The sequence below is a fragment of the Puma concolor genome, chromosome C1 (genome assembly GCF_028749965.1).
Source record: "Puma concolor isolate L17-30 chromosome C1, mPumCon1.1.hap2, whole genome shotgun sequence".
Classification (NCBI taxonomy): domain Eukaryota; kingdom Metazoa; phylum Chordata; class Mammalia; order Carnivora; family Felidae; genus Puma; species Puma concolor.
The window spans coordinates 223,181,936-223,192,719 of record NC_141674.1 but is presented as its reverse complement, the minus strand read 5'-3'; the positions used below and the strand labels follow the sequence as shown (position 1 = coordinate 223,192,719).

General features: G+C 62.5%; 1 protein-coding gene across 3 annotated transcripts; it reads right to left on the bottom strand.

Moving 5' to 3' along the window:
* Nucleotides 1-697: 697 nt before the first annotated feature.
* Nucleotides 698-9,113, bottom strand: NEU4 (neuraminidase 4). Of its 3 annotated transcripts, XR_015255681.1 has the most exons (6): nt 8,894-9,113; nt 6,440-6,544; nt 5,685-5,888; nt 5,338-5,593; nt 1,884-4,348; nt 698-1,576 (listed from the first exon to the last, which is right to left on the bottom strand). XR_015255681.1 is itself a non-coding variant. In XM_086720215.1 (5 exons), exons 3-5 carry the CDS (start codon nt 5,883-5,885, stop codon nt 3,363-3,365), a joined length of 1,443 nt encoding a protein of 480 aa, XP_086576341.1. In that variant the 5' UTR covers nt 5,886-5,888; nt 6,440-6,544; nt 8,894-9,113; the 3' UTR covers nt 698-3,362. The 3 variants fall into 3 exon arrangements, 2 of the variants coding, with proteins under 2 accessions (XP_086576341.1, XP_086576342.1); XM_086720215.1 differs by having other exon boundaries at nt 698-4,348; XM_086720216.1 differs by having other exon boundaries at nt 698-4,348; nt 6,440-6,534.
* Nucleotides 9,114-10,784: the final 1,671 nt, after the last annotated feature.

The window sequence follows — 10,784 nt, the reverse complement described above, 5'->3', positions numbered from 1 at the left end:
GCCCCACACTTGTAGCCCTTCTGGCCAGGAGGACGACCTCTCCCACTACCTGTGCTCACCTTTCCTGGTCTGCAGAGCTGGGGGCAAGGGCTGGCCTCCTCCCGATAGAAATGCAAGGTCGTGTCGGACAGGAGGACAGGAGTCTGTGCCACACCCAGAAATCCAAGGTGGGGGCCCTGACAAAAGTCTCCTGGTGGGAGAAGAGTACAGACCCCAAAGGCAACCTGCCCAGGGGATCGGGAAGGAGGGGCTGGCGGCCCTCACTCCAGGGCCCCAGCCCCAGTGCGTGGTAACCAATCCCGCGTGGACAGGGGCATCTTTGCGCCTGGTGCAGCTCCTGAGATTCTGGAGAATTCGGGATGGGGTGGGGAGGTGTCTTCCTGAGGGCAATCAAGGCGGCATGGCCAGCATGATGTTGACTCCAATCGCTGGAACCCCTCAACTGCTGCTCGACCGCAGCCCCCTGGGGGCCCTGGACCCTCTGGCTCCGGTCCGGTGGCCCCACCCAATGATGGGGGCCCATGTCTGAGGCTCCTGAGCTGACCGGCTCACAGTGAGGCTGATGACATTGTCACGAGTCCACTGGACCACTTGGATGCTCTCAAGATTATACAACCATTGTCAGGCACTTTCTTCTTTCTCTTTTCTTACTGTCAGAGTGTTTATGGCTATACTTTTTTTTTAATTAGTAGACATATTTTTTTTAATGTTTATTTATTCTTGGGAGAGACAGAGACAGAGACAGAGCACATGCAGGGGAGGGGCAGAGAGCGAGGGAGACACAGACTTCGAAGCAGCTCCAGGCTCCGAGCTGTCAGCACAGAGCCCGACGCAGGGTTCGAACTCACAACTGTGAGCTCACGACCTGAGCCAAAGTCGGATGCTCAACCGACTGAGCCACCCAAGCGCCCGAATTAGTAGATATATTTTAAAGCGGTTTTAGGTTTACAGAACTGAGCAGTAAGTCTCAGTACGCCACCCCCATGCCCCCCGCACACACAGTGTCCCCGAGGTTAGCATCCCCCACTGGTGGCGCACATCTGTCCTAACTGATGAACCAGCAGTGATCTGGTACCTCACATCAGGGCTCACTCGTGTGATGTGCACTCTGTGGGTTTGGACAGATGTACGGTGACATGTACCTACCATTATAGTATGGCACTCGCTGCCCTCACTGCCCCAAGAACCTTCCGTGCCCCACACACACCCCTCTCCTCCCCACAACCTCTGACAGCCACCCATCTTTTCACTGTCTTCCAAGGTCCGCCTTCTCCAGGATGTCATATGGAATCGCACAGTACGTAACCCTGTCACACTGGCTTCTTTCACTTAGTGACGCACCTTCGCGGTTCCTCCATGTATTTTCACCGCTCGATAGCGCGTTGCTTTTTGGCTCTGAGTAATCTCCCGCTGTCTGGATAGACCAGTTTGTCCGTTCACCTCCTCAAGGACATTGATTTCTTCCAAGGTTTGTCAATTCTGAATAAAGCCGCTATAAACACCATGTGCAGGTTTTTGTGTAGACATGGGTTTTCAACTCATTTGGATAAATACCAAGGAACACAATTGCTGGATCCTATGGCAAGAGTTTGTTCAGTTTTGTAAGAGGCGGTGACGCTGTCTTCCCACGTGGCCGCCCCGCCCGCGGCAGGAGAACGCTCCTGCTGCTCCACCCCTCGCCAGCAGGCGGCGCTGTCAGCCTTCCGGACCCGCCGCGCTGATAGGCTAATCGCGTCCTGCTCTTTGTTTTACTTGGTCTTCCCCATGGGGGCATCTTTCCATATGCTCGCTTGCCAAAGCATGCAAACAAGTCTTAAAACTCCCAATGAGAAGGCAAACAGCACAGTTAAAAAAGGGGCGAAGGCTCTAAACAGACACCTCACCAAAGACGAGCTGCGGCCACTTTGGAAAACAGGCTGGGCAATTTCTTGCAAAGCGAAACTATCCGATAAACCAGCAGGTATCCTGAAATGTTTGGCGGAATTCACGGGGAAAGCCATGTACTCCTGCAGTTTTCCTAGAATGCACATATTTTTTTTATTTTTTATTATTTTTTTAATGTTTTATTTATTTTTGAGAGAGAGACAGAGTGCGAGCAGGGGAGGGGCAGAGAGAGAGAGGGAGACACCGAATCTGAGGCAGGCTCCAGGCTCTGGGCTGTCAGCACAGAAACGTCGCGGGGCTCGAACCCACTAACCGCGAGATCATGACCTGAGCCGAAGTCGGACAATCAACCTACTGAGCCACCCAGGTGCCCCAGTGTGCGGAGATTTTAAATTCCAGATTAACTTCTTTAATAGGATTTTTCAGGCTATTTCGTCTTTAATAAGTTGTATTTTTCCAGGAATTGTCCATTCATATAAATGGTTCCTAGTATCTTCTTGAAACCTGTGAACATCTGTAGGGCCCTCCTCGTGTGTCCCATCTCGTTCCTGATATTGGATTTGTGTGTTTTGTGTCTTTTATGACCAGCCCCTCGAGGGGGTTATCAGTTTTACTAGCTTTCTAAAAACCCAGCTCTGGCTCTGGCCATTCCCTCTGGTGTCTGAAGTCTCCTGTCCCTCTAGTTCTGCTGCTCCCTTGGACTTCACTCACTGCCACTTTCTAAGGTGCTGGCATCACGGCGCCTCCCCCCACCCCCGCCCCCACGGGACCCACCTGGCTCAGCTCAACTCACAGATCGCCTGCAGCACTCACACAATTAACTTCAACGTCTTTTTCCATTTTCACTGTAGCATCTTCTTTGAACCAGGGGTAATTCAGAATTGTGTTTCTCAATTTTCAGACACAAGATTGGAAAAAAAAAATTTTTTTTTTGAGAGACACACAGAAGCGAGGAAGGGGTAGAGGGAGAGGGAGGGACAGAATTCCAAGCTCAGCGCTGAGCCCAACGCAGGGCTCGGTCCCAGGAACCCCGAGATCACGACCTGAGCCGGAATCAAGAGTCGGATGCTGAACTGACTGAGCCGCCCAGGTGCCCCCACAAGGAAGATTTTAAGTTTCCTTTTGTTTTCATTTCCAGCTCAATTTCACTGTACTTTTCAATCCTTTGAAGTCTTCTAGAGACTTGACTTCATAATCCAATATAATGTCAATTTTCACACCTACGTGTACTCCAACAGACTGTAGATTCTGTTCTGTGCAGTGCTGTGCGTGTGTCCACTGAGTGAAGCTTCTTGGGCAAGTTGGCCAAAGCTTCTGTGTGCAGCCTGATTTTGTCTGCTCACTCTGTCATTGAGACTTGTATCTACAATTTTCTACTGTAACTGTGGATCTATGTCTCCTAGAAGTCTGCCCACTTTTGTTTCTTATTTCAAAGCATACTATGAGGTATGTACAAATGGGTCGGACCAGAGAGCCCGTCAGGAAGGCCGGCAGCGCTCCAGACGCTTGTCCCCGAGGCCGGGTGGCTTGGGGCCCGGCGGCAGGTTCTGCAGGACCTCACCAAGGGAGAACATGCAGAAGGAGATCTCCTCGTAGGAGACCCTGGCCCCACTCTCAAACAGACAAGCAAAGGTCAGGGCTCCCTTGACAGTTGGCCCGACGGATGCCAGATCAGAGTAGCCACTGGGCCCCTCATAGATCACCCAGGGCTCCGTCCAGCTGTGGGGATCCAGGGGGGACCGGCTCAGATAGATTCCCATATGGAGTCGAGCCCTGCGCCCCACCGGGTGGGAATACAGCAGCCAGGTGGGGCTCTGAGACAGGGTGGCAGGGGGCCCGGGGACCTTCGAGGTCCAGGCCGCCATGATCCCACTGAGCCCAGGCCCCAGGCCAGGCTCTTCAGGGCTGTCCCTACATCCCTCCATCCCGCTGGGCCCCTGGGCCCCTTGGGTGTCTCCAGTACCCTCCTCTGAGGGTTCCTGGACTCCAAGACAGAGGTGTGGAGAGTAGGAGTGGCTCCCGGCACCCACTGGCCATCTACCATTCCTCGGCCTGCTAAAGAGCGGGGCAGGGAAGCCAAGGACGCTGCCCTGGCAGCCCCGGGCGGTCTCGGCCAGGGCAGGCACCAGCTCCCCGGGCAGGAAGGAGGTGCCCTCGTCCGCACTGAGCGCCTGCACGCGGCTCCCCAGGGGGCTCCGGGCGTTGCAGTACAGGATGTGGCCGGCCTGCCCGCTGTCCACCGCGGCCAGCTGGCACTCGCCCGAGCGAAGGTTGGGCACCAGGCCTCCGTGGCGCCAGGTGCGACCGTGGTCGTCACTGTAGAAGGTGAAGGCATGCGGGCTGGTCCTGCAGATCTTGCCAAAGCACTCCCGCCGGTCTACGTGGTACGTGTAGGCAGGCACCAGCAGGCGGCCTGAGCGCAGCTGGATGCCGTGGCCCGGGCCCACAGCAAATGTGGCCCAGTCTGCAGAAGAGGGACTGCTGATCATCCGAGCTGGGAGGCAGCCTTGGCCGAAGCCAGACGCCACCGCCCTGGGGGTCAGGGACGATCTGGAGCCAGTGCCTCAGATGTGGGGATAGCTCATGAGGAAATGGGGGACTGCCCCCCACCCACACTCCTGCTGCCCACTCCGAATCCCCCAGGGCTGGACAAGCCTCTCTTCGCCACTAGCGGGAGCAGGGAGCCCGGGCAGGTGGCCAGGCTCTCCTGACGGCAGCAGGTAGCTATTCCCGGGGGGGGGGGGGGGGGGGGGGGAGCAGCCACTGGCAGTGCTCAGCATGAGCCCTGCCCAGACAGAGGGGCAGCCAAGGGCAGAAGGGGTACAAGGACCTTCAGGGTGGGGTCAGGCCCTGGGCCTGGGTCACATGGGGTAGGGTCCACAGGAACAGAGCGCTCTTCGGAGCAGCTCCGTGTGACCTGGCCAGGTCCCAAAGCCACATCCCCTCAGCTCAGCTCCCACCTGCAAGGATCAGCGTGGCCCCTGGGCCAGTGTCGCCACACCAAGGTTGGGGTCGCCTCGGGGGGCAGTGGGTGGTATGGCCCTCGGGGAGGGGGCAGCAGGAGTGGAGGAAAAGCTTTAGGGTCAGGCCACCTGCCTGGCCCTGGGCTGGACACCCCCCCGGGGTCCGGGTGCTAAGAAGGAGGGGCCTCAGCGCTCAGAGCAGAGCGAGAGGGGCTTGGTTAGATGAGCCTGTTCCTGCCGCCAGGAGGTGGGGGTGACCAACACCCATTCACGGGACTGAGGGGTTCGGAGGGGCGGGGTGGGGGGGTCAGTCCCAAGAAACGGTGTGGGGGAGTAGGCAGCCACGTGACCTGCAGACGGACCCTTCCCCCGCCCCCGCAGTGCAGAGCCCCCTCCCCTCACTTGGTGAGACCCCGCAGCTCTGCAGGCCCCCTCCCAGCGCAGACCCAGCCGAGCGGACCCCACCCCGAGCGAACCCCGCCCCGCCTACCCTGCTCGGCGCCGCCCACCGCCTCCTCCGTGAGGTCCCGGGCGGCGCCCCAGCTGCGCCCCGCGTCCCGGCTGGTCACGCAGCAGAGGCGCGCGGCGTTTTTGCCCGCGGCGATCTGCGCGGCCTCGGGGGTGCGGCCCCGTACGGCGATGAAGAAGAGGAAGACGGTGGCCGTGCGCGCGTCGTGCACGGGGCAGGGGTTCATGGACCGGTGCTCCTCCAGGGCGGCCGTCCCCAGCACGCGCGCGGCGCCCCACTGCCGGGGGCGGGGCGACCTCAGTTTACCCGCGCGCGGCGGCGGCCCGGCCCGGCCCGGCCCTGCCCGCGGGGCGCGCCCGGCCACTCACCCGCACGGAGCCCCCCGCCAGCGTGCCCCGTCTCTGCACCAGCCGGTGCGCGTGCGCGTCGTCGGGGCTGAGCCGCTGCTCCGCGAAGGCCAGCAGGGTGGGCGCGGGGGGCACGGGCAGCAGCGCGGGCACGCGGTACGTCAGGCCGCTCCTCTCGCGCTGGAAGAGCACTGTCCGCTCGGGGACGCGCGGGGCCCCCATGCTCTGCGGGGACACCCCCGCCCCCCCCCCCCGGGCCCCCGGGGTCAGCGGGCGGGGCTGGCGCGCTCCCCTCCTGTGCGCCTGGATGGGGGAGGGGGCTCTGCGGGTGCGGACGCCCCCACCCACCCGCGCGCCTCCCTGTGCCCCTCCTCCTCGGAGACCGCCCTGTCCCGGGCTCCTCACCCCACGTCCACGGCCGTCCCTGCCCACCCCTCCCTCCTTGCCACTGCACCCCCAAACGTCTGCAGTCGGCCCTTCCTCCTCTCAACCGGGTCCCCCCGAGCGGGAGCTGCCTGCTCGGTGTCGGAAGCGGGGGCCCCGGCCGGAGTGCCCCGACTGCCCGCCCCGTGCCCAGGCAGGAGGCTGGCCAAGTGGACAATCCGGGCCCAACGTGTGGGACACGCAGGGGTTCAGTTTCCCCCAGTAGGGACCCCACGAGCACGGGAGCCACACAAGCACAGAGAGACACAGAGTACAGACGCACTAGACCCCGAAAATGAGACAGGGAGAGCCGGGCAGGCGGCACAGGTGCGGACACCGGTGCGCACACTCACCACGCAGGAAGGAGCCTCGGAGACAGAAGGAGCTTGCCTCCCACACCCACGGCCGCAGGCTTCTCGGGGAAGGTGCCCCAGCTGCCGCCACCACCCTGCTCAGACCTGGGGGTCAGGGGGCTCTTGGGAGTGGCCAGGAGACGGGGGTGGCCTGCTGAAACTAAGAGGGGGCGCCAGTGGGGCTCCTGCAGAGAAGGGGCCTGAATTCCAGGTCCCTAGCAGGCCACCTATGGGTGCCGGGGACCAGTCCCTCGGGCTCCTGAGCAAAGCTGGGGTCATGAGGAGGTCCAGCAGAGACACCCCCCACAAGATGCCCCAAATGACTCCCACGTGTGCCTCAAGGGAGGAAGGTACACACCCCAGTGTCCAGGCCCCCCACAGCTGGACCCCACAGTGATGGGAGGAAGGTACCCACTCCCAGTGTCTGGGCCCCCCCCCCCCCCCCCGCCAGCTGGACCCCACAAGCTGAAGCCAGGTTGGGGAGAGGGTGGTGTGCTTGGGGGCTTCCCAGAGTGGAAGGCTAAGAGGGTGGGGGAGGGGGAGGGGAAGGGACTGAGGGGAGGCAACATTCCAGGCACCAGGGGGGCCCGGCAGGAGGGGGGGAGATTCAGCAAGGAGAGAGGAGACCCTCCCCACTGCAGTCCAGGCCTCTCTTCCACAACCCCGGCCCCACCTGCCCATGCCCCTGGGCCCCATGCCCCTCACAGCCCCAACCCCCAAAACCTTGGCTGGACACCCGGCCCCCCTGGCCCACAAGCAGGTGACAGAGAGTGGCCTAGGGCAGACTTTCTGGAGGCAGCCCCCCTCCTAGGAGTGTGCTCCCAAGGGAGGCTCACATTTGGGGTGCACAGGGAGGCCTCTTTCTCTGATCTGCACAAGGCAAATGAAGGCTGGCCCAGCCCCCCCTCCCCCACCCCCCACCCCCCACCGCAGGGACGGGAGTGAGTGAGCAGAGAGGCCCAGGGGGCCGCAGGCAATAGGGGCAGGGGTGCCACACGCCGAACTTGGAGCAGCCAGAGGCCCACCGCCAGGCCCCGGGAGGTAACTGGCACCTGAGGGCACTGAGGGGAGGGCGAGGCAGGGAGGCGGGAGAGAGCGAAACACCCCACCTCACGCTCAGAGTACCCCTCTCGGCAGATCAAGCCCCCCACACACAGGCACGGCCAGTGCGTGTCTGAGGAGACAGGATGCAGAGGGGTGACCGGTCACAGGAACGAGCACCCGCCGCAGGAGTGGCCTCGCCGGGACACACGGGAGGCCTTGCCGCTGGCTCGGCCTCCTCTCCTGAGGTCCCCCAAACAGACAGACGTGTCCGCCTCAGTCCACCTCGGCCCAGGGCCACCTGCTCCCAAAAGGCTCTCGTGGGCGGCACGCAGGCCCAGCCCACTGCCCGCCCCACCCCCACCACAGCCTCTGGGGCTCTGAGAGCAGCTTCCTGTGTGCTGGAAGCCCCCGGCCCGCCCCCAGTCTGCATCCAAGGGGCAGTTGTCCCCAAGCAGGAAGCAGGTGCACATGCCACGTGTCCCCAAAGGCTGAATGGACACAAGGGGACATTCTCTCCACTTGGCTCACTCCACAGGCCCTGAGACCACCTGGGCTGGTGTCGGGGAAGGCAGAGGCTCCGGGCCCACCCCACCCCCACCCTGCGGACAGAGCAGGAGAAACGGAGGTTCCCCAGACCAGCGGCTCGCGCTGCTGGCTGCACAGAGCAGGGCAGGGCCGCCGGGCCTTCGGCGCCGTCCTTGTCTAGGCCAAGCCGCGGGTTTCGGCAGAGCCCCAAAGTCCCAGGGAGACCCCCTCAAGCAAAGAGGAAGAGCAGGGCCCCGGGGGCTCCCAGATGAGCAGGTAGCAGGGGTCTGCTTGACCAGGATAGGACGGCTGTGTCCCGACATCCTGTCTGGGCTCCCTGGAGCACTCAGGACAGCCCGCCGGACCAGCACGTCTCCTGTCCCTTGGACCAGGATCCCGGCCTGCTGCAGGGCACTTAAATGCACGCACACGAAGACAGCATGAAGAGGGACGGGCTTTGCGGACAAGCGGACAGAGGGGCCCTCTTAGCTCCGTCACTGCCCTGCCGGATGGGAATCCGGTCTAACCTGCCTGTCCTGTGCCCTGTCAGGGGCGAGGACTCAATTACAAACCCTGTGCCTGGTGGAGTGTGGCCTACACGCCCGTCGGATCCTGCAGGCTGGGACGGTGCCCCTGGCGTTGAGCCCCTGCACCCTGTCTGCATCACCCAACCTCTAAATCTACCCCTGGGGCCCTTCGGCACACCTGTCACTTGGGCCAGGACCTCCCACGGGGGGGAGGGGGGCGTCCATGCGGAACCTCTGGCTGGACGGCACCCAATCCAGGCACCCACTGCCCTCTGCCCAGAGAAGGGCCGCCGGGGAGAACGGAGCGCCGTTTCTGGCCCTCGGGGCTGGGGTGCGGGTGAGCGGGGAGGGGACTCACCGGGCACCACAGGGAGGCTGAAGAGCTGGCTGTGGGGCAGCAACAGGAGCGCCTGCTTCTCTGAGCCCCTGAGCAGCGCAGAGACAGAGACCGGCCCGCTGTGTGGGCGGGGGCCGGGAGCTGGCTGGATCCCAGGGCCGCGTCAGGACCCAGGACCCAGGACCCTCCCGCCAGCTGTGCGACTAAAGCCTGTGCAGCCGGGAGAGCGGGTGGAGGTGCAGAAGGGCACCCCGGGGAGGGGCCCGGCGTCGCGACAGGGCCACACGGCATTCCTCTCTGCTGCTCAGCTCTCTCCACCTTGGAGTGTAGGGGCTCACCCTCCAGCAAAGGGCCACGGCGGACCTCTGAGCTGGACCCTGATATCCGCTGCCCGCAAGCCTCACCAGATCCACCTGCCGTGCGAAGCCGAGTGAGCGCTCAGACCCCCGGCCACACACCGTGACCCCCACACTGCCCCGGGGGTGCCGGGCCCTCTGGCTCTCACCGGACCCCAGCCCTGCGTCCATGCTGGGGAGCCAGCTGAGGCCTGGCGGGCCAGCACCCCACCCCCTTCCTAGCCCAGCCACCTTGCCACGCTGGCCCCTTCCACGAGGGCCCACTTCCCGGGGGGCCGCTGCCCGGGCCGGGGCTCCAGGGGAGCCCTCAGCACCCCAGCCGCCGTCCGTGGAAAGGCCGAGGGGCCGTCCTGCTCAGGAGCCCCTCTGAGGGCTCCTCAGACACTCCATCCCCTGCCCCTCCCTCTGCATGGTGTCAACTGCAGGAGCCCGAGACCTGAGCTCTACTGCCACCCGCTTGTCCCCCTGACCTTCATCCCCCATTCTTCCCGAAGCTCTTCCTTCCCCCCATCTCCTCATTCAGGCACAAGACCCGACAGGTAAAGCATCCCATGGAGGAAACTCGAACTTCCCCCAAGCAGTAACGACAGTCTGGGCGAAGAGCTCTGGGGGCCCAGACCGCCCAGACCACCCAGACCAGTGTGAGCTCAACCCCCGACTCACGCCTGCGCAGACGGACCACGGAGTGACCCACGGAGCCGCCGACAGTTACCCTCACCTCATTGTAACGTTCCATCCTCCATCCAAGGAAGAGCCCAAGCCTCATTTCTACAACACACAGCGTGTGTGTACGCGGAAGGTTTCCTTAAGGCCCGTGTGTGACCGCGTGCCCGCCTCTACACGGGATGACGAGGCTCCCCTTTCTGAATATTCCATCCTAACCCTAAATGAAAGGAACCCAGCCACCCTTGCTCGAGGGTCACGGCTTTGGAAGTTATTTCCCGTGATCTCCTTCTCTGCTGCAAATAAAGTTTTTTTTGTGTGCTAACTCACCTGGTGGAGTTTCTATGTGTGACTCACCAAGGAGGGAACTCACGTCAGGTGTTACAACAGGACTTGGAAGGGAAACCGAGCTCTGGGAAAATTATGACATCATAAGATGTCCACGTAGGGATGATGAACCTGCCGGGACTGTTCAGGTCCCCGGGGGGCACCTGGGGAGCGGGTGGGAGGCGACCCCGATGCCGGCCAGGCCACTGGGCAGCAAGGATGTCCCTAGCCGGCAGCCTGCGCCCAGACGGAAGCCCAGAGATCTGCCGTGGAAGGAACGGGAAGACGGGGAAGGAGTCGGCACAGCCTCCCCACCTCTCAGGGCTCCACTCACACCATCTCGCTCCCTGTGTCCCCCAAGTCTGGGCCTGATGCAGTCTGATGGGCCCCCCACGGAGCCTCCGAGTCACGTGGGTAAAGTGCCCACGTTCAGCAGGGCCGTCTAACCACGATACCCTCTGGGGCCTTGGAAGGAGGAGACTCTTGGACAGGCCTCCTTCCCTCTGCGTAAGGATTTGGGATTCGGGTACTTTGTGGGTTGTTTTTATTTTTTTAACAATACCAAG

What these genes read in the sequence shown, in the direction of transcription:
- NEU4 (XM_086720215.1), bottom strand. Translation starts at nt 5,885, where the DNA reads ATGGGGGCCCCGCGCGTCCCCGAGCGGACAGTGCTCTTCCAGCGCGAG. An exon ending in TGGCGGGGGGCTCCGTGCGG is followed by an intron (nt 5,594 to 5,684) that starts GTGAGTGGCCGG and finishes CGCCCCCGGCAG; the next exon opens with TGGGGCGCCGCGCGCGTGCT. An exon ending in GGTGGGCGGCGCCGAGCAGG is followed by an intron (nt 4,349 to 5,337) that starts GTAGGCGGGGCG and finishes CCTCTTCTGCAG; the next exon opens with ACTGGGCCACATTTGCTGTG.